The 22,848-nt window shown below is 38.8% G+C and overlaps 1 protein-coding gene across 3 annotated transcripts in view; it reads left to right on the plus strand.

The window, feature by feature from the left end:
* The window catches only part of LOC150084402 (NADH dehydrogenase [ubiquinone] 1 alpha subcomplex assembly factor 8-like), a 69,068-nt gene extending 48,327 nt beyond the window's left edge, over nucleotides 1–20,741 (plus strand). For all 3 annotated transcript variants that reach the window (XM_090376039.1, XM_090376040.1, XM_090376038.1), the window contains exon 4: nucleotides 20,588–20,741. In XM_090376039.1, coding sequence (XP_090232165.1) covers nucleotides 20,588–20,611 — 24 coding nt within the window. In that variant the 3' untranslated portion in view covers nucleotides 20,612–20,741. The remainder of the gene's footprint in view (nucleotides 1–20,587) is intronic.
* The last annotated feature ends 2,107 nt before the right edge of the window (nucleotides 20,742–22,848 follow it).

Genomic DNA, 22,848 nt, shown 5'->3' on the forward strand with positions numbered 1-22,848 from the left:
ATCCTTCTTGAAATGAGGCCTCCAGACCTGTATACAGTACTCAAGTTGTGGCCTGACCAATGCCTTATACAAGGGAATAATCACAACCTTATCCCTGCTAGAAAAATTCCTGTATATCATTGACAAGACACCATGAGCAACTCTTGCAGCTCGTCTGCACTGCTCAGAGAACTTCATGTCTGCCTGCACAATTACCCCCAGGTCCTTTTCATTCTCTACCACTGTCAGCGTAGTACCACAGAGTTGATACGTTGATCTGGGGTTACTATTTCCCATATGTAGTACTTTACATTTGTCAGTGTTAAACTTCATTTGCCACCTCTCAGCCCATCTGCTCAACCTTTCCAGATCCTGTTGCAGCAGCATAGTATCAGTAGTGTCCTTAACAACCCTGCCAACCTTGGTATCGTCTGCAAACTTGGACATTAAGCCTGATACACCATCATCAATATCATTTATAAATACAGAAAACAACAATGGACCCAACACTGAACCCTGAGAAACTCCACTAATAACATTAGTCCACGTTGAGCAGAGTCCATTGATTACCACTCTCTGTCTTCTGCCACTCAACCATGCCTTTATCCATAGCAGCAATTTGCCTCCAATGCCACACTTCTCCAATTTGTGCAGCAGTCTTCCATGCGCAACAGTATCAAAAGCCTTTCTAAGATACAAATATATAATATCAAAGTTATTCCCTGCATCCAGTTCTTTTGTGACTACATCATAGTATCCAATCAAATTGGTAAGACAAGACCTGCCCTTAACAAAACCATGCTGTGTCTGAGCTATAACTGAATTCTTGTCCAGATGATGCTGCAGTGCTTCTTTAACCAGTGCCTCCATTAATTTTCCTGGAACCGAAGTTAAACTAACAGGTCTATAATTACTTGTGTCAGCCTTTGATCCTCCTTTGTGAATTGGGGTTACATTTGCACATCTCCAGTCCATGGGTACCTCCCGTGAGTCCAAAGAAGCTCTCATAATTATGGCTAGGGGTTTGCTTACTTCCTTTGCTGCCTCCTTTAATATAACTGGATAGATCCCATCCACCCCTGGTGCCTTTTTTATGTTTATCCTCAGCAATTTCTCCTCCACTTTCCTCTCAGTTATTAGAAAATAATCTAGCTCACTGCCAATGTTTACTTCACCTACGACATTCCCCTTCCTGAATAACTCCTCATGTGTGAATGTAGATGCAAAATACTCATTTAGATTGTTAGCCACCTGAGCAGGATCCTCAACTGTTGAACCATCAACATCCAGTGGACCAATCTGATTCATCCCTTTCCTTCTTGAGTTTAAATAGGTAAAGAACTCTTTTCTGTTTTTCTTTGCATCCTTTGCCAAGGATTTCTCATAATCTGCCTTTGCCTGCCTAATCTCCTTTGTGACTTGGTTACAGACCAACTTATATCTATCATAGGCTTCCATGTCACCCATTAATTTGTATGTATCCCATGCATTTTTCTTCTCTGCCATATGTCTCATTAGTTCATCTGACAACCATTTAGGCCTGAACCTTGAACAATATTTCTTGGTTGGTATGTAAAGCCTGGTAGCTTCCAAGATTAGTTCCTTGAATGCTTCCCATTTTGAATTTGCTGTTGGTAACATCATCAGTTGGTCCCACTGTATAGAATTTAAATACTGTCTCAGACCATCATAGTCGCCTTTACGAAAACAAAAACCCTTCCCTTTGCCTCTGATGGTAGTTACCTCCTTGAGTAAATCCCACTTCAGCACACTGTGATCACTGCCACCCAGTGGTTCCTTTATCTGCAGATTCCTAATGCATGAAGAATCACTACTGATAATCAGATCAAGAGTATTACTCCCTCTAGTTGCCTCCCGAACATGCTGGTGTAGAAAACAATCATCCAATAAATCCACAAAAGCCCTGCTAGTGTGTGAGTGACCAACCCACAAATTCCAGTCAATATCTGGGAAATTAAAATCCCCCATTATAAGACTCTCTGATTTACTGGCCCATTCTATTTCCCTGCACAGTATCTTATTATACTCATCAGAGTCATTAGGCCTATAGCACACTCCTACTCTCAATTTTGATTTACCTATGCTTATGTCACACCAAACTGACTCGACACTGCCCTGTCCATCAATGTCGACTGGCTTCACTTCCTTGGATTTTATGTGTTTTTTAACTAATAGCATAACCCCTCCTCCCCTCCTGTCCTGTCTATCCTTTCTATACACATTGTACTCCCCAAATTCCAGTTCTGCATTCCTTATATCTGTGTGACACCACGTCTCTGATATCCCAACAATATCTGCCTTTGATGTTTTGAGCAATACCTCAAATTCATCAAATTTATTTACTAAACTCCTAGCATTGGTGTACACGCAAGTATACCTGCACTTGTTTCTATTCTTAGCTACCCTAACACAACCCATGTGTTTACTTGTATCACAATGACTTCCAGCAGTCTCTGAAATATCCTGCATCTTGTTTTTCAGGCTTCTGCTCATTCCAATAGAAGCAGTGCAAGAATCTCTTTCACCTCTGCCAGTGGCTACTGTTAATCCATTAGTCTTTGTCTCCCCCCAAGCTAGCAGTTTTCCGACCCACCTAACACTGCCTCGATAGCATCAGCAAATATTCTTGCACCCTTTCTATTTAAGTGTATCCCATCCCTGTAGTAGCAATCTCTCCTGTTAACAAGTACATTCCAGGCTGAAAAAAATTCTACCCCTTGAGCCTTGCACAATCTTTCCAAGGCCGAATTGATCGACAAGGCTCTCATCATATACTCCCTCCTATCGTGTCTGGGCAGAATTGCAGACACTTTCAAATTTAACCCTACTTAACGGCTTTTTTTCAACAGTGACCTGTACTTGTTAAGTAATTCCGCTGGTCTCCTACTCTTAATGTCATTAGTGCCAACATGTACAACTATATCACCTTTTGTGCCCTTAAAAGATGATATCTGCTCTACAACGTCATCAACCCTTGCCCCTGGCAGACATACCCTGGTCCTGTTCCACCTATCCTTTTTACAAAGCATGTTCCCCGTTTCCCTGACAATAGAGTCACCAACAACTACTAGTTCCTGTGGGACCAGCGCATTCTGCCTTGGGGGCTGCCTCTGTGTTGCAAGATGACCAAGTGCAAGCTCTGGTGTTGATGTGGGCAGCTGAGAGCTTGATGGGCCCCTCAATTTATTTCCTTCGAGGGCATCCACCCTGTCCTTCAAGGTCTCATATAGGCCCATAACAACGCCGAGTTGTCGCCTAATTTCCTTGCACTCCTTGCATCGTGCACACACAAAGACATCCCCCATGGCAGTATCATGTCCCGTACCCGATTGCTCCGCAAACATCAAGCAAACAGTGCATCTTAAAAGGCTGTGATTCAGAGGGCAACTGCCCCCCTCAGTTCTCTCCTGAGTCACAGCACTCCCATTAGCTTGAGCCTTTTGCTTTGCTGCTCTGGTCAGAGTCATGATTTCGATTTAAATGTCAGTAAAATTACAATTTCAGAACAAAATTAAAACCTTAAACTTGTATCTTAACACAGTTATAACGCTATATTTATTTTTCAGTATCGAGTGTTATCTACGAGTTCCCTTTATATAACTTCCGTATCAAGTATGTATTAATTATTTGTTACGTTTGTACTCTAAGTCGTTATATATATATAGTTAAAAGAACAATTTAATTGACAATGAAGTCTAACAAGATTAATAGATCTACTGATTAATTGACAATATTATATTATGCACTATACTATACAAAGCTAATGCTATCGAATTCCGGATATGCTGTATCGCATTTCAGTAACTAGTGTTATCTACTTTATATAACTTCCGTATCAAGTTATGTAGTAATTATTTATTTTTACTAATTATTTATGTTCCGTAACCTAAGTGGTTATATGTATAGTTAAAAGTACAATTTAATTGCCAATGGAGTTCGACAAGATTAATAGATTTACTGATTAATTTTCACGTAACAATGGCGGCTGTTTACGAACGGTAAACACGTGTATTTGATACCCTTTCCGATACTAAGTAATACCTACAAATCTCTATCTAAGTTACTTTAACTTTAAGTACCGTAAATAGGAATATAAAGCTACTCTAGAAATTAGTTAATATGTCAATTTAAACTAATAAAGCAGAAAATAAATCAGAAAAAACTTCTCTGTTCCAGTAGCGGCAGAAAGGCACGTCCGCACAGGAAACTCTCGTCCTCAAACTCCGTATCAAGTATGTATTAATTATTGTGTCAGTAGTGTCAGTAGCATAGTGTCAGTAGTGTCCTTGACAACCCTGCCAACCTTCGTATCGTCTGCAAACTTGGACATTAAGCTTGATATACCATCATGAATATCATTTATAAATACATAAAACAATAAAGGACCCAATACTGAACCCTGAGGGACTCCACTAATAACATTAGTCCACGATGAGCAATGTCCATTGATTACCACTCTCTGTCTTCTCCTCTCAACCACCCCTTTATCCATAGCAGCAATTTGCCTCCAGTGCCACACTGCTCCAATTTGTGCAGCAGTCTTCCATGTGCAACAGTATCAAAAGCCTTTCTAAGATCCAAGTATATAATATCAAAGTTATTCCCTGCATCCAGTTCTTTTGTGACTGCATCATAGTATCCAATCAAATTGGTCAGGCAAGACTTCCCCTTAACAAAACCATGCTGTGTCCGAGCTATAACTGAAGTCTTGTCTAGATGATCCTGCAGTGCTTCTTTAACCAGTGCCTCCATTAATTTTCCAGGAACAGAAGTTAAACTCACAGGTCTATAATTACTTGTGTCAGCCTTTGATCCTCCCTTGTGAATTGGGGTCACATTTGCACATCTCCAGTCAATGGGTACCTCCCCTGAGTCCAAGGAAGCTCTCATAATTATGGCTAAGGGTTTGCTTACTTCCTTTGCTGCCTCCTTTAATATAACTGGATAGGCACCTGCGAGGTGATCTGATTGAGGTGTATAAGGCCTTGAATGGTTTGAGCATGCTCAATGCTGATGTGATTCTTCCTGTTACTCAGAATAATCACCTGAGAGGGCATAAATTCAAATTGAGGAAAGTCAGTTGTAGGATAGATGTGCGGAAGTTTACCTTTAGCCAGCAGGTGGTTGATTGCTGGAACAAACTTTCATCTGTCATTGTTGAAGTTGATAGCTTAAATAGATTCAAGGCAGAACTTGACAAACATTTGGAGCGAGTGGATGGATGAAATAGTTTGCAGATGATACAAAGGTTGGCAGGGTTGTTAATGACAGTAATGGCAGTGTGCTACTGCAACAGGATCTAGATAATTTGCGTAGATGGGCTGAGAAGTGGCAACTGAAGTTTTACCTTGACAAATGCAAAGTACTGCATATGGGTAGAAGTAACTCCAGAGAAACGTACCAACTGTGTGGTACTAAACTTAAGGTGGTAGAAAATGAAAAAGATCTGGAAGTAATTGTGCAGTCAGATATGAAGTTTTCTGAGCAACGCAGACAGGCTGCCAGGGCAGGTCATGGGGTTTTGTCAATGATATATAGGAATTTTGCTAGCAGGGAAAAGGTGGTGATTATCCCTCTGTATAAGGGAATGGTCAGGCCACGCCTTGAGCACTGCGTACAGGTCTGGAGGCCTCATTTTAGGAAGGATGTAGATTTACTTGAGCGTGTACAGAGAAGGGCAACAAGATTGGTGAGGGGAATGAAGGGATCCTCTTACCAAGAGAGGCTTAAGTTCTGCAAATTGCAGTGGCTGGAGACTAGGCACCTGCGCGGTGATCTGATTGAGGTATATAAGGCTTGAGGTATTTAATGAGGTATATAATTGAGGTATTTAATGGGTTGAGCACGCTGAAATCTGATGGGATCCTTCCACTTGTTCAGATTACGAACCTAAGGGGGCATAAATTCAAATTAAGAAAAGACAGATGTAGAGTAGATGTGCGGAAATTTGCCTTTAGCCAGCGGGTGATTAATTGCCGGAACAAACTTCCATCTGTCGTTGTGGAGGTTGAATAAATTTAAGGAGGAACTGGACAGGCATTTGGAGGGAATGGTGTGATTTTTTTTGGCTGATGCTGCAGAAGCTCATACACTTGCTTTCTTGCATCACATGCCACTGCTACTACTACTACTATAAGGGTGTGTTTTTTTTTTTTTTTTTTTTTTTGGCTGATGCTATATAAGCTTGCTTTCTTGCATCATGTGCCTTTGCTAATGCTAATACTATTTCTTAGTTGGTATGAAAAGCCTAGTAGCTTCCAAGATTAATTCTTTGAAATGCTTCCCATTTTGTATTTTTAATCCAGAATTATTTACATTTTAATAAAAGTAACAATCTTATAATAGCAAACTTGGCCATCACCATGAGTTTCCTTACTTTTCAACTACTTTTAAACAAATGGCATCAGTGAATGGTTACTTAATCTGGAACCTTGTTTCAGGACTTATTGGTCCCTCTCCAAGATAGTGTGGTCTAGTTACATTTCCACAACGAAAGGATAGTGAAGTTGTTCAGTGTGGGATGCCATGTGGAAAGTGAAGTTAGAATAAGCATACATTTAAAACTTAGTAGAAATCAGAAATCACAGTTTCTATTTTAGCCTTTACAGAATTCTTTAGAGTAGGGAGACTTTAAATCCTGCTACCCAAAAATTAAATTCTTAGTAAATGCAAAGATCTTAATGTTTATTTAATGTGCAGTGAACTTTATTTTTGCCATGAGTTGCCTTGGTATTAAGCTACTTTTAAATGAATGGTATGGTGGAAAGAAACTGATGATTTGCTTCTGCTTGGGATTGCTCTGGAAATAGTTGACAACCCAGTGTTTTCAGGCAGATTATTTATTCGAGGGAAAGCTATATCTTCATGTTTAATTTCTTCTCCAAAATAGGAGAAATGATGTTGAGTGAGCCTCATCTGGTCAGAAGCCCTAAACTTGTGGATGGTATGGTTTTTAATTTACTTGACAAAGGAAGGGTGTAATCGTTCAATTTCATGGTATGTTTAATTCTCAACAAGTTCCTGCCCTGTGTCTGGAGGTTTTCTGTAGACCATTGTGTTAATGTTGTTTTTGATGACATTGGCCTTGACATCTAGGAAGGGAAAGGAGCTCTTATTCCAATTTCAAGGGTTAAAGAAATATTGATTTTTTAAGTTGAATAAAATTCATCCAGAATTTCTTTGTTGTAGTTCCATGTGATGAAAATACCATCAGCAAAGTGTCATATTTGAATTAAAATACAGTATCTTTATAATTAAAATATCCCTATTTGTAGCACAGCTGCAAATAGGGATATATTTTTAAAATATCCCTATTTGTAGCACAAAGAAAAATAAAACATACACAATCAGTATGTTTTTTACATGTTTTATTTTTCATGCTCTATTGTTTTCTTAGCTACTAACTCTTCTTCATCTCAGTGCCATAATATAGTTGGTGACAGAGGGTTTCTCAGTCCTTCTGCAAACCTTCACATTTTAATTAAAATTTTTTAAATTTCTGTTTATTTTCATTAACAAATTGGCTGTCAGGCATGTTAGTCTACATTGTAAAATAGAAACTTGGAATAAAAATAGCATTGTTCTCTGTAATAAGCAATCATTTCATTGTAATTATGTGGTGCAGAGCTAATTAACAACGTTTTTCAGCAAGATGCCAAAGAAATACAATGTAAAATTTCAGAAGGCACATGCAAAATTTTCCTTGCGTTGTAAAATCTACTAAGTTGTTTTAGTTGAAATCAACTAAGTTGTCTTTGCCCCACTAGAGAATTACCAGAAGATCGGCATTTAAGGAATTGGTAGCAGAGTTTCGAGAAGTTGAAGCTGATTGAGCAGGACAAGGTTTCTCAAAATGGAAAGTGGAATGCAATGTGCTATCATCGGCAAAACTATGGATAGGATTTCCAGTCAATGAAAGAAGGTCATTAATATACAAGAGGAAAAGAGTGGGGGAAAGAACTGAACCTTGGGGGACACCAGCATTAGTGGAGAAGTTAGAAGACAGAGAGCCATCTACCATCACCCTCAGTGAGCGATCAGAGAGAAAACTGGATAACCAATTAATAAATACAGTTGGCAAACCATAAGATGGAAGCTTGTTTAGAAGACCTTTATGCCAACACGATCGAAAGCCTTTGAGATGTCAAGAGAAATTACTTGTGTTTCACCGAACCTTTCCATTGAATTAGTCCATAAATGGGTAACATAAGCCAGAATATCACCAGTGGATCGACACTGACGGAATCAATACTGGCGATCGTTGATCAGATGGAAGGTTTCTAGATAGTTTAAGAGTTGGTGGTTAATTGATTTCTCCATTACTTTAGAAAGAGTAGAAGTAATTGCAATGGGATGATAATTGGATGGAAGGGATTTGTCACCCTTTTTAGGAACTGGCTGGATATGAGTAAATTTCCAAGCAGAAGGAAAAACACCTTTGGAATAAGAAAGTGAAAAAAGGCGGCAAAGAATAGGAGTAAGTTTAGAAGCACAGGTTTTGAGAACAAGTGGAGAAATACCATCATGACCTGGAGCTTTCTTAGCATCAAGATTCATCAAAATCCTTCTGATATCCTTTTGACGGAAGACCACAGGAGGCATTGAATGGAGCGTGTTGGGAATGGTGAGAGGTGTTTTTCCAAGATCATTAATACATGAGCTGGAAGAAAAATGGGATGCTAGCAGATCAGCTTTATGCTTGGCTGAAGTGACAACAGAACCATCTGGTTTGGACAGAGGTGGGAGCAGAGATGGGCAAAAGTTGCGGCCAGTAGCTTTGGCAAGAGACCAGAATGCTCGGCTACCATTAGGGCAAGAAGAAAGTTTTCTACTCTTAGCCTGTTCAAACTCTAGTTTGGACTGATTAATTACTGCTTTACAATTGTTGCGAGCTTTGGTGTAGGCAGAAAATGAAACTGAAGAATTAGAAACAAGCCAATTACGATATGCAACATTCTTCTCTTGAACAGCCTTAGCACATTTATTGAAAAACCAAGGTTTAGATAAGGGACGAGATTTTAAAGTGGAGTGTGGGATAAAGGATTCCATTCCTGCAAGAATAATTTCACTGACACGATCTGAGCAAACGTTGACATCAGAAGTTTTGAAACAGTAATCCGACCAAGGAAAAGAAGTCTCGGAGGTCATCCCATTTTGCATTCTTGTAATGCCAAACAACACGAGGTTGGGAATAGCCATGAGATAAAGGTTCCATTGGAGAAGAGACAATCACCAAGTTGTGATCTGAATTGCCTAAAGCACCTCTCACTTCGACCGTGTACTTAGAAGGGTTGTTTGTGAGAAAAAGATCAAGCATATTGGCTGTATGATTAGGATTGTCCGGTATTTTTGTAGGTAAATGAACAATCTGTGCTAGGTCATTAGTAATTGCAAAAGCTTCAGCATCTCGACCTGCTGAGTCGGTGTGACTAGAAAATGTAAGCCAGCTGGAGTTGTGAACATTAAAATCACCAAGGAAAATTACCTCACTGTTAGGAAAGTTGGACTGGAGAAAGTCAAGTTGCAAAGAGAGGAAGTCAAAGAGCTCCAAGTGATTAGTGGAGTTGGGAGAATGGTAGAGACAACAGATGAATTTGACACAATGAGGTAGAGAGATTTTAAGCCAGAGAAGATCAAAGAGAGGAGATTCCAAATTGCCAAGTCTCTGACAGGGAATATCAGAATGGACATATGTACAAGTACCACCTTTGAGGCGAAAGGAATCATATATTGAATAATTTGGGCATCTGAGATGAGCAGTAGTTGAATCAACCGATAACTGAGATTCTGTCAGAAAAAGTACATGGAGTTTGGCAGACTGCAAGTGGAAATGGACATCGTATATTTGTGAAATGAATTAGGATGTGCTTGGGAGGTTTAGATCTTTTCGCAGATAAGCTTGCTCTATTAGTTTGACAATTCATGGTGTATTCAATAGTAAGAAAAAGTGGGTGGGACATGCTGTATGAAGTAATGAAATTTTTGGATATGGCGTACACGTGGTAAGAATACACACAGATCCTTGACATAACGTGGCCTCGACAATGCTCCCCGCATACACACTACTCGGATTCCCTCCAGTCGCTATCTGGCAGAGTAGAGGTAGCAAGATTATACACTAGCTGATCCGGAAGCCTCCTAGAAGCTGGCTGCTAGTTAGTACACCGGACCGAACCTATTGGTTCGGTCCGGTGTACTAACTAGTGGCCAGCCTGCGAACACCGTTTTAGAGCTGTACCCTTGAAATGTAAGGAATATTGGATCTCGCCACGACGTTCATCATAACCTCAAAAGTCATCAATCATACTCTGCATGATGGAAGAGATAGGGAAGGGTTGACCGGAACTTAGCTCTAGAGACTAAACGTGGGTTCCACCACTTCAAGCCTCCAATAAGCAAAGTGGTGGTATTTCACCGGTTGATGAAAGTCATCTACCACCTAGTACTGCCTGGTAACATAGAGGGGCGGCGTTCTTCCATGTGGTGTGGGCGCCACACCTCGACCCCTGCTTACGTTGGTTCACACCTGGGTGGTCACCCACCATGTACTTGTGCATGGAGGTTATACCCAGGATTACTAACAGTCCCACCATCGTGAAGGTGCAAGCAGAGGATTTGGCTGTCACAGACCGTCCGGACTTCGCCGAAATTGGGTCCACTTGACTTGAGTGTCACCCGAATATCAGTTCCATCAGCTTGTCTGGCATATCTGAGAGAATGTCTATGATAACCTCAAGGACCAAAGAAAAATTTATTTATTAAAATTTAGTTGGCAGTACATCATTTTTAATTTGAGGCAGAACTTGAAAAAAATTTTTTATGGACTAGTTTCAGTGTTTCTTGTTGTTGTTAAAGATAGAGTTGAAGCAATACATGTTTTCCAGCATCATGTCTATCAGTTGCATTGTGATAACCTACCAAATGCTATTATGAAAAAACAGAATTAATGTGCAGTAGTCAGGGAACGAACCATTTAGAAGCATATTGATGTAATATTTTTTTGGTTATGGCTTATTTAATTTTACTAGTTCATAAAATTCTGTTTTTAACATTGAATTTTTCCATGGAGGTTATTTTTTTCAAGCTGTTTTGCATGGACTGCTATTTTCTCCAGGCCATTTTTTAATACCTAATTTTTTAGACTTGACAAAGTAGATATCTTATTCATCTCACTGTTATGGTATGAAGCATTATCTATGAACTATAACAGAATTAGCTGGAAAATTTGGAATAAATTTTTCTTTGGTCCATTTTTGAAACTTTTCACTATTCATTTCCATATGATAATCCCTACTTCATTATGTTTGTTATTTGTTATTTGGTTTTTAGGAGCATTAGCAACTAAGGCCATATTGCTCCGGGATATGCGGTGGTCATTCCCTGACCTTTCCACATCCTCCATATTTGGTGGTGACGGGCTCGAATCCCGGTCTAATTCAGAAGCATGTGCTACGCTTCTGCTCCTGCCCACCTGGCTACTGAGGCACCTACTTCATTATGTATCTCTACTTTACTTATATATTATCAGCTCAGCTATAATAACTACAAAGTCTCTTCCTGCATGAACAATAATCAGTCTGTTTCCTTTTACATAAAGAGCAGGTGAATCCTTTTTCATCATTATACCATTTTTTTAAGAACAGTATGCAGACTGTGAATGAAAGTCTCCTCTGTATAAACAATTGATTTATTTTGTTCTTGGTCTCTTAATATTCCACAATTTTGCATATTATGCCTTTCAACCAACATTTTTTTATTATTTGCTGTCTTTTTCCATTTAAAGCCTATTTCTTTTAATAATCTTTATAAACTTGTATTTGACAAATATAAAGAAGGGTTCTGCTTAAAATCTGTCTTCAGATTTCTGATTGTTGGTGACATTTTTTCTACTACATAAAAGTCATGAACTAATCTTCATATAGCACTTTTATCAAAAATCATCAATCTGTCTCTTCTTTCAACATTCTTATTGATTAAACAAATTCTCCAGTATTACTCATTTTTGAGTTTATTCTGTTTATTGACATTTCTGAAATTCTTGTAGCAGCAGCAGCAGCAGCTCTCTCTTGAACTTTGTTTACTGGAACAGTAAAGTTTACTATTTCTGAATCTTTTGTCATAAAACTTAAAACATTAGAAATAATTCCTTGTCCTTGGCTATGTACACTCATATGCTTTATACATGAGGACACTGTTTAAATTTCTGGAATTAGTTCAAACAAACAAACATGCAAAAACAGATTAAACCTTTTAATTGCCATGAGCTCTTACTACTGCTAACCAACCTATTTCTGAGTAATGATTTTACTGATACACGTGTATGCCCACATATTCACTTATTTGAAACAACTAATAGTGAAGTAAGCAGTTCCCCTTTCTTTATTTGCACTGGCATAACATCTAATAGCAGTATTTCTCAAACAGTAAAGACTATTATTCCAACGGTTTATATAATTGTATAACAACTGCAAAATAGCAATTATTTTTATCTCAGTACATTTAATAACATAGTATATATTTAAAAGTGTAAAACTATTGGGAGATAAACAACAAAAAGATGTATTGTCTGAATGGCTATTTTATGTAGATAGGATGGAATTGGAAGTTTTTTTGAATACTTGTCCAGTAATAGAATTTTGCAAAATTCTGAGGTTCCATAGGTTTGTCATGAACATTCCTTTAGTAAAGTGTAAATGTAGGGTAAAGTAATGTAAACATAGTAATGAAATGTAAAAGTAATGTAAAGTAACATAAATGTAGGGTGTAGGGTAAATGTCCTCGAAGAAATTAATATGAGGGGCCCATCAAGCTCTCAGCTGCCCAGCTCAATGACAGAGCTCACTCCTGTGCTTCAGGCAAACCAGAGGCAATCTCCAAGGCAGAATGCGCTGGGCCCAAAGGAACTAGTTATTGTTGGTGATTCTATTTTCAGGGAGATGGGGAATATACTATGCAAGGAGGATAGGTGGAACAGGACCAGGGTATGTCTGCCAGGGGCAAAAATTGATGACATTGTAGAGCAGATATCATCTTTTAAGGGCCCAAAGATGATGTTGTTGTACATGTTGGAACCAATGACATTAAGAGTAAGAGATCTGCAGATTTACTCAACAAGTACAGGTCAATGTTGAAAAAAAGTCATGAGTTAGGGTTGAATGTGAAAGTATCTGCAATTCTGCCCAGACGCGATAGGAGGGAGTATATGATGAAAGCCTTGTCGATCAATTCGGCCCTGGAGAGATTGTGCAAGGCTCAAGGGGTAGAATTTTTTTCAGCCTGGTGCTTGTTGACAGGAGAGATTGTTCTACAGGAATGGGGTACACTTAAATAGAAAGGGTTCAAGAATATTTGCTGATGTTATCGAGGCAGTGTTAGGTGTGTCAGAAAACTGCTAGCTTAGGGGGATACACAGACTAAAAGGTTAACAGTGGCTGCAGGCAGAGGCAAAAGTGATCCTTGCATTGCTTCTATTAGAATGAGTATTAGCCTGGAAAGCAAGGTAATGGAGATTTCCAGGACTGCTGCGAGTCATAGTGGAACAAGTAAATACATGGGCTGTGTTAGGGTAACTAAGAGTAAGAACAGGTTATGTTGTGTTATTATTTTGGTTTTTAGGAGCATTAACAACTAAGGCCATATTGCTCCAGGATATGCGGTGGTCATTCCCTGACCTTTCCGCATCCTCCGTATTTGGCGGTGACGGGCCTTAACCCCGGTCTAATCAAGAAGCGGGTGCTACGTAGGAACAGGTGCATGTATACTTGCATGTACACCAATGCTAGGAGTATAGTTAATAAATTTGATGAGCTTGAAGTGCTAGTCAAGACATCAAAGGCAGATGTTGTTGGGATATCAGAGACGTGGTGTCACACAGATATGAGCAGTGCAGAATTGGAATTTGCAGAGTACAATGTGTACAGAAAGGATAGACAGGACAGGAAGGGAGGAGGGGTTATGCTGTTAGTTATGAAACACAGAAAATCTAAGGAAGTGCATCCAGTTGATGTTGGTGGACAATGCAGTGTTGAGTCGGTTTGGTGTGAAATAAGCATTGGCAAAGGAAAAATGAGAGTAGGTGTGTGTTATAGGCCAAATGAATCTGATGAGTATAATGAGCAATTGTTCACAGAAATAAGAGTGGGCCAGTAAATCAGAATGTCTTATAATGGGGGATTTTAACTTTCCAGATATTGACTGGAACTTGTGCGTTGGTCACTCGCACACTAGCAACACTTTTGTGGATTTATTGGATGACTGTTTTCTACAGCAACGTGTTCGAGAGGCAACCGGAGGGAGTAATACTCTTGATCTGATTATCAGTAGTGATTCTTCATGCATTAAGAATCTGCAGATAAAGAAACCACTAGGTGGCAGTGATCACAGTGTGCTGAAGTGGGATTTACTCAAAGAGGTAACTATCATCAAGGGTAAAGGGAACGGTTTTTGCTTTCGTAAAGGAGACTACGGAGGTCTGAGATGGTATTTAAATTCTATACGGCGGGACCAACTGATGATGTTACCAACAGCAAATTCAAAATGGGAAGCATTCAAAGAATTAATCTTGGAAGCTACTAGGCTTTACATACCAAATAAGAAATATTGTTCAAGGTTTAGGCCTAAATGGATGTCAGATGAACCATTGAGACATGTGGCAGAGAAGAATAATGCATGGGATACATATAAATTAATGGGTGACATGGAAGCCTAAGATAGATATAATCTGGTCTGTAACCAAGTCACAAAGGAGGTTCGGCAGGCAAAGGCTGATTATGAGGCGCCTCCGTAACCAGGTGGGCCGGAGCAGCAGTGCGTAGCACACGCTTCTTGATTAGACTGGGGTTCGACTAATGCTCCTAAAAACCAAATAGCAACAGCTGATTATGAGAAATCTTTGGCAAAGGATGCAAAGAAAAACAGCAAAGAGTTCTTTACTTACGTAAACTCTAGAAGGAAAGGGACGAATCAGATTGGACCACTTAACATAGATGGATTGACTATTGATGATAATGCTCAGGTGGCTGACAGACTGAAAGAGTATTTTCATCTACATTCACACGTGAGGAGTCATTCAATGAGGGGAGTGCCAGAGGTTTATCAAACGCTAACAGGGAGCTAAGTGATTTTGTAATAACTAAAAGCAAAGTGGAGGAGAAATGGTTGAAGCTGAACATAAGGAAGGCACCTGGGGTAGTAGTAGTAGTGGCATGTGATGCAAGAAAGCAAATGTGTGAGCTTATGCAGCATCAGCCAAAAAAAAAAAAAAAAAATCACACCATTCCCTCCATATGCCTGTCCAGTTCCTCCTTAAATTTATTCAACCTATCAACTTCCACAACGACAGATGGAAGTTTGTTCCAGCAATTAACCACCCGCTGGCTAAAGGAAAATTTCCGCACATCTATTCTACATCTGTCCTTTCTTAATTTGAATTTATGCCCCCTTAGGTTCGTAATCTGAACAAGTGGAAGGATCCCATCAGAATTCAGCGTGCTCAACCCATTCAAGGCCTTATATACCTCAATCAGATCACCGCGCAGGTGCCTAGTCTCCAGCCACTGCAATTTGCAGAACTTAAGCCTCTCTTGGTAAGAGGATCCCTTCATTCCCCTCACCAATCTTGTTGCCCTTCTCTGTACACGCTCAAGTAAATCTGTATCCTTCCTAAAATGAGGCCTCCAGACCTGTACGCAGTACTCAAGGCGTGGCCTGACCATTGCCTTATACAGAGGGATAATCACCTCCTTTTCCCTGCTAGCAAAATTCCTATATATCATTGACAAAACCCCATGACCTGCCCTGGCAGCCTGTCTGCATTGCTCAGAAAACTTCATATCTGCCTGCACAATTACTCCCAGGTCTTTTTCATTTTCTACCACCTTAAGTGTAGTATCACACAGTTGGTACGTTTCTTTGGGGTTACTTCTACCCATATGTAGTACTTTGCATTTGTCAAGGTTAAACTTCAGTTGCCACTTCTTAGCCCATCTGCCCAAATTATCTAGATCCTGTTGCAGTAGCACACTGCCATTACTGTCATTAACAACCCTGCCAACTTTGTATCATCTGCAAACTTCGACATTAAGCCTGATATACCTTCATCAATATCATTGATAAATATACAAAACAACAGTGGACCTAACACCGAACCCTGTGGGACTCCACTAATAACATTAGTCCAAGAAGAGCAGCACCCATTGATTACCACCCTCTGTCTTCTAGCACTTAACCATCCTTTTATCCATTGTAGCAACTTACCCTTAATACCATTTTGCTCCAATTTGTACAATAGTCTTCCATGCGCAACAGTGTCAAAAGCTTTCCTGAAATCCAAATATATGATATCAAAATTATTTTTCGCATCCAGTTCCTTTGTAACCACATCATAATATCCTATCAAATTTGTCAGACAAGACTTTCCCTTAACAAACCCATGCTGTGTCTGAATTATTGCTGCAGTCTTGTCTAGATGATCCTGCAATGCATCTTTAACCAGTGACTCCATTATTTTACCCGGAACAGAAGTTAAACTAATTGGTCTGTATTTACTCGTGTCACCCTTCGATCCCCCTTTGTGAATTGGGGATACATTTGCACATCTCCAGTCCGTGGGAACCTCCCCTGAGTCCAAGGATGCTCTCATAATTATGGCTAAGGGTTTGCTTCCTTCCTTTGCCGCCTCCTTTAATATAACTGGATAGATCCCATCCACTCCAGGTGCTTTTCTTACGTTTAACTTCAACAATTTCTCTTCCACTTTGCTCTCAGTTATTACAAAATCATTAAGTATCTTGCTACAATTTGATAACCTTCTGCCATTTTCAAACCTTAATAATTCCTCACGTGTGAATGTAGATGCAAAATACTCATTCAGTTTGTTTGCTATCTGAGCAGGATCATCAACAGTCGAACCATCGATGTCAAGTGGACCAATCAGATTCACCCCCTTCCTCTTAGAGTTTATATAAGTAAAGAAATCCTTGCTGTTTTTCTTAGCATCTTGGGATGGATGGGATCTATCCAGTTATATTAAAGGAGGCAGCAAAGGAAGGAAGCAAACCCTTAGCCATAATTTGAGAGCTTCCTTGAACTCAGGGGAGGTCCCCATGGACTGGAGATGTGCAAATGTATCACCAATTCACGAAGGGGGTTCAAAAGGTGACACAAGTAACTACAGACCTGTTAGTTTAACTTGTGTTCTGGTGAAAATAATGGAATCACTGGTTAAAGAAGCATTGCGGGAACATCTAGACAAGCCTGCAGTAATAGTTAAGACACAGCATGGGTTTGTTAAAGGGAGGTCTTGTCTGACCAATTTTATTGGATACTATGATGTGGTCAGAGAAGAACTGAATGCCAAAAATAATTTTGATATCATATACTTGGATTTCAGGAAAGCTTTTGATACTGTTGCACATGGAAAACTGCTGTACAAATTGGAGAGGTATGGCATTAAGGGTAAGTTGCTACAATTGATAAAGGGATGGTTGAGTGGGAGACAACAGAGAGTGGTAATCTATGGACACTGCTCTTCATGGACAAATGTTGTTAGTGGAGTTCCCCAGGGTTCGGTGTTGGGCCCATTGTTGTTTTGTATATTTATCAATGATATTGATGAAGGTATATCAGGCTTACTGTTAAAGTTTGCAGATGATACAAAGGTTGGCAGGATTTTTAATGGCAGTAAAGACAGTATGCTACTACAACTGGATCTAGATAAGTTGGGACAGTGGGCTGAGAAGTGGCAACTGAAGTTTAATGTTGACAAATGCAAAGTTCTGCATATGGCTAGCTTTAATCAAAGAGAAATGTACAAACTCTGTGGTACTACACTCAGGGAAGTGGAAAGTGAAAAAGACCAGGGGGTAATTGTGCAGTCAAATATGAACTTCGCCGAGCAGTGCAGACGGGCTGTTAGGGAAGGTCATGGAGTCTTGTCAATGATATATAGGAATTTTGCTAGCAGGGACAGGGAAGTGATTACCTGTTATTTATACAAGGCAGTGGTCAGGCCACACCTAGCGTACTGTGTACAGGTCTGGAGGCCTCATTTTAAGAAAGATATAGCGTTGCTAGAATGAGTACAAAGAAGGGCAACAAGATTGGTGAGGGGAACAAAGGGGTGATCTTACCAAGACAAGCTTCAGTTCTGCAAATTGCAGTGCATGGAGAGTAGGCACCTGCAAGGTGATCTGATTGAAGTGTATAAGGCCTTGAATGAGTTGAGCAAGCTGAATGCTGATGGGATTTTTCCTCTTTCTCAGACTAAGGACCTGATGGGGCACAGTTTTAAATTGAGGAAAGATAGTTGTAGAATAGATGTGTGGAAATTTGCCTTTAGCCAGCTGGTAGTTGATTGGTGGAACAGGCTTCCATCTTTTGTTATCGAAACTAATAGCCTAAATAAATTTAAGGCTGAGCTGGACAGGCATTTGGAATGAATGTAGGAGTGAAATGGGAGGGGGTTTTTTTTTTTTTTTATTTTGGCTGATGCTGCATAAGCTTGCTTTTTTGCATCTTGTGCCTCTACTAATGCTAATGCTAAATCTAGCCAATAGATATAGAGGATCAAATAGACAAAGGTAAATGAAGTGAGCAGTTCTCAGTTTTCATTTATGCTAACATAACATCTAATAGCAGTTGCTGTACTTCTGAAACAGTAAAGACTATTATTTCAACAAGGTTCTGCTGTTCCATGACAGCCAAATCGTCAAATGATCTATGTCCAAAATTAGAGCAATTGACTCAGGCCTAAATCATCTCCATCAGTGTCTTAGACTATCAAGTGGTAGTCTTAATTATTATCGTTGGAAAAATGTTCGTGACAAACTTCAGGGACCCCTTAATTATTAATATTGATGTATTTTATGATTCTCTCCATCAAATATTCTTTCTTGGGTTTTGTCAAATCATATACTAGCAGCATTGCTGCTAATACACTATATCCCTGAAATAGGCGCCTCCGTAGCCACAGGTGGGCAGGAGCAGCAGTGTGTAACACACGCTTCCTGATTAGACCAGGGTTCGAGCCCGTAACCACCAAATACGGAGGATGCGGAAGGTCAAAGAATGACCGCCACATATCCCCAGCCCAGGTAAAGGGTTGGCGGCAGGAAGAGCATCCGGCCGTAAAAATTTCATGCCAAAACGAGGGAAAAAGGCGAGGGGGGAAAAAAAAACACTATATCCCGAAAGTATTTAGACATTAGTACTTTCCAAGAAATGTACATTTATTTAGTAAATAAAGTGCAAGCCAACCTTACCTTAATGGTGACAGCAATCTTTCAAAGCACACTTTTGCCCAGTTTATGATAATAAATGAGTGATCTTCCTTTCTACTTCTTTAATATAGTTGCCAACAATTCAGTTGTAGTGTGGCACCTTGTTTATTTTCCTGATATAGCATTCTAGCTAAGGCCAAAGATATATATGGCACCTTATTTATTTTTCTAATATAGCATTCTAGCTAAGGCCAAAGATATATACTGTGAGATTCAGTCAGGACTCTGTGTCACCAGTTCAAATTCTAAAACTTAATTCTTCTCATATGAGAGGCTTATATGCCTGGCATTGTGGCTTAAAGCATAACATACCGGTACATTTATTATTTATTAATGAAAGCGGTCCCAGCAACATACCGGTATAGGATCCATTTCATGGAATTATCCAGAATGTTAACATAGGACACAACCATTATGGTTCAAAGAAATAGGACCAATGACAGCTTGAGCTAAAAGAGGCAGCCCCACACAGTGATATCCCCTCCAAACTTTAATGTTAGAATAATGCACTGTAATAATTAGTGTCCTCCAGGAATTGACCCAGTTCACATTGCACCATCTGGCCTGGACAATGTGTATCTCAGCACATTCCATTATTCAAAGTCCAAAAAATAATAATGCATCACTTGTGATTTGCAGCCTCACTATGAAAGCCAAGGTTTTGTAATGCCTACAGATAGTGGGAGCATTTAAAGTCACTCCTGTTGATACTTGTACTTGTGGTTTGCAAAGACAGTTGTTGAAATGATGTAATTAACTTCTTTGAGAATTGCCAATCCTCCTTAAGTATTCTTGATCTACATGATCATATTTTTTGCTGCCTGGCCAGTAGAGTTATGCACTATATCCCTAGTTCAAATCTATAAAATGTGGTAATATTCTTATAGCTGTTTATCTTGTTTAACTCCTCTGATCCTTTATGGCTGTCCCAGAGTATAAACAGAAAAAATAGTTAAGTTATTATTCCTTCACTGATGTTCTTCCATCATTATGCATCAGCTAACTTGAAGGTTTAGAGTACCATGTAATAGTTCTTAAATGCTTCCACCAGATTGCATTTAGAATAAAAATGGTTGACAGATATAGAATCCAGCAGTGAAACTTCTAAAATTCAGTAAGCTCTACTCTGACCCATACTGGCTTTTATTGATATGCATACGTATGGTGTTCCCTTGCCACTTCATAGCTGCAACAATTCTGCATTTGACCTTTTAGACCTGTTTCACTAATGCTGAAGAATATATACTTAAGAATATAGTGTATTAAGATAATAAAATAATTTAACTTTTCTGTATTATTTCTTCTTTCAGATAAAAAATCTTTCAAAAACATGATGCTGATAGCACTATATAGCAAAATAAAGATGGCACCACATAGCTGTGATACAAAAATATTAGGCTTTAATTCACAATATTGGAAAACTAGGTGCATACCAACCTTCAAGCAACTTAAAGAGTGACTGTAAATATGATACATATAATAAAATATGTAGCATTTTGTAATATTACCACATTAAGACAATAAATATATATATTTATTATATATGTGTGAGAATCACTCAAAGTTTTCCCCTATAATATTTTCCCTTAGAAAACATTTTAAATCTTTTGTGACTTAAGTGGGATATCACCAATACTGCAGTCATATATTTCTCTAATATCCTTTGAATTATGAAGTATACTTTATTCAGCTTCTATGTAATCCTTACAAACATTAAATAAAATAATAAAATTATAAGTTATTAGTATGTATAAAATAATTTTGTTCAACACTTTTGGGAAGCAGTTTTATTCTTGAATCCCACTTAGTCTGTAGTGCCCATATATATACATATATATAGATGCATATACAGTCGGACCTCTCCTTAATGAACTTCCTTATAGCGAATTTTTTTTGATTTCACCTTGGTCATTACATTGAAAATAGTTTCCGTATAATGAACTGATTTTAAGAGACCTGGGTGCACATTGCTCACACCTCTCACCTTTAGGCAATAGAGCTGATGCTGTAGAAAGCACAAATTAAGAGCTAAAATGATTAAGACTGAAAAACAGTGGTACCTGTAAAACCTATGCAATCACCTCTGCTGTACTGCGAAGTTGCACTGGTCAACTGCTATCTATGTGTCCACAGCCAATAGCAAAGATTAAGGTATATTCCCGACATTGGCAATGGTCAACCTGTTTTCTAGTGTAAGACCCTATTAAAGAATTAGGAGAGAGTGATTTTCCTTTATCCTGGAAATTCATGTAGTTTCACAGAAATGAGTCGTCCCTACTTCCAATAAATTTCACCTGCCGCTGTTTACATGGAAGGTACAAGTGGACCCTAATCAGTTTTGTTTTAATTTCTGTGCAAGTAAACCTTACAATGTCTAAGAGGAATCCTTCAGTGTAGTGGAAAAAGTGGAAGTGCTTAATAGTGTAGATTGGGGCATTTAAAAAAAAAGAAATCGCTTTAAAATTTGGTATCCCTGCCCATAATGTGTCAGCCATTCTGAAAAACTGTTTTGATTCTTGAACTGTTTGAGGAAATGGGACTCAGTTGGAAGCGTGCAAAATTATGCCTGTATGAAGATGTAGATGAAGCTCATTCGAGACAGAACATGCCGACATCAGGGCCATTAATAAAAGAAAAAGCTATGGAGTATGCATCTTTTTTGGGGCATAAAACATTCCAAGCCAGTTCTAGGTTGACTGGACAAATTTAAAAAGCACCATGGCTTACTTGAAAAAGTTATTGCTGGTGAAAGTGGAGTTGTAATCGAAATCATTCTTCTCTTTCTTGGTGATTCCCTTCTATTTCTGGACCCCCCCCCCCCCCCTCTTTCTCTCTCTCTCAGGGGTAACTCAGAATTTTTTTTTTTTTTTTTTTTTTTTTTTTGGCTGGTGCAGCAAAAGCCTCAGGCTTCCTTGCACCATATGGCTAATTATAATAATAATAATAATAATAATAATAATAAGACTGTACCCATTAGTAAGAAACAGTTTTGAAAAAATTATGGAGGACTACGAACCCAAAGAAATATTCAACGTTGATGAAACAGATCTATTTTTTAAATGTTTACTGAGTAAGACTGACCGCTTAAAGGTGATAAATGTTTAGAGAGTAAAAATAGTAAGGGGAGAATTAGTCTTGGTTGGTGCAAATATGGCTGGTAATGAAAAACTGAAGCTTTTTGGTAATAGGCAAAAGTAAACAACCCTGATGTTTCAAAGAAGTAAAGTCATTAGAGTTGGACTACAACAAAAAATTTTTGAACAGTGGATTTTAAATTTTTATAGAAAGATGACAAAAGAAAACAGAAAAATTGCGTTGAACAATTTCACTTGGTAATTTGGTCACTAATTTGGACACTAATTTGGTAATAAGGTCACTTGGTAACCTTTACTTGGTAATTTCAAAACTTACAAGTGTGAAGCTTGTTTTCTTCCCTCCGAATACCTTGTCTAAACTGCAACCAGCCAACCAAGAATAAAATGTACTATCCAAGGCGCATACTGAAAAAATTATACTGAGAATAGAAATAGAAACCAACCAACCTACAGATTCTGTTATAGATTTGCATAAC

This window comes from Mastigoproctus giganteus, chromosome 6, assembly GCF_048544385.1.
Source record: "Mastigoproctus giganteus isolate SK-2022 chromosome 6, ASM4854438v1, whole genome shotgun sequence".
Classification (NCBI taxonomy): Eukaryota; Metazoa; Arthropoda; class Arachnida; order Uropygi; family Thelyphonidae; genus Mastigoproctus; species Mastigoproctus giganteus.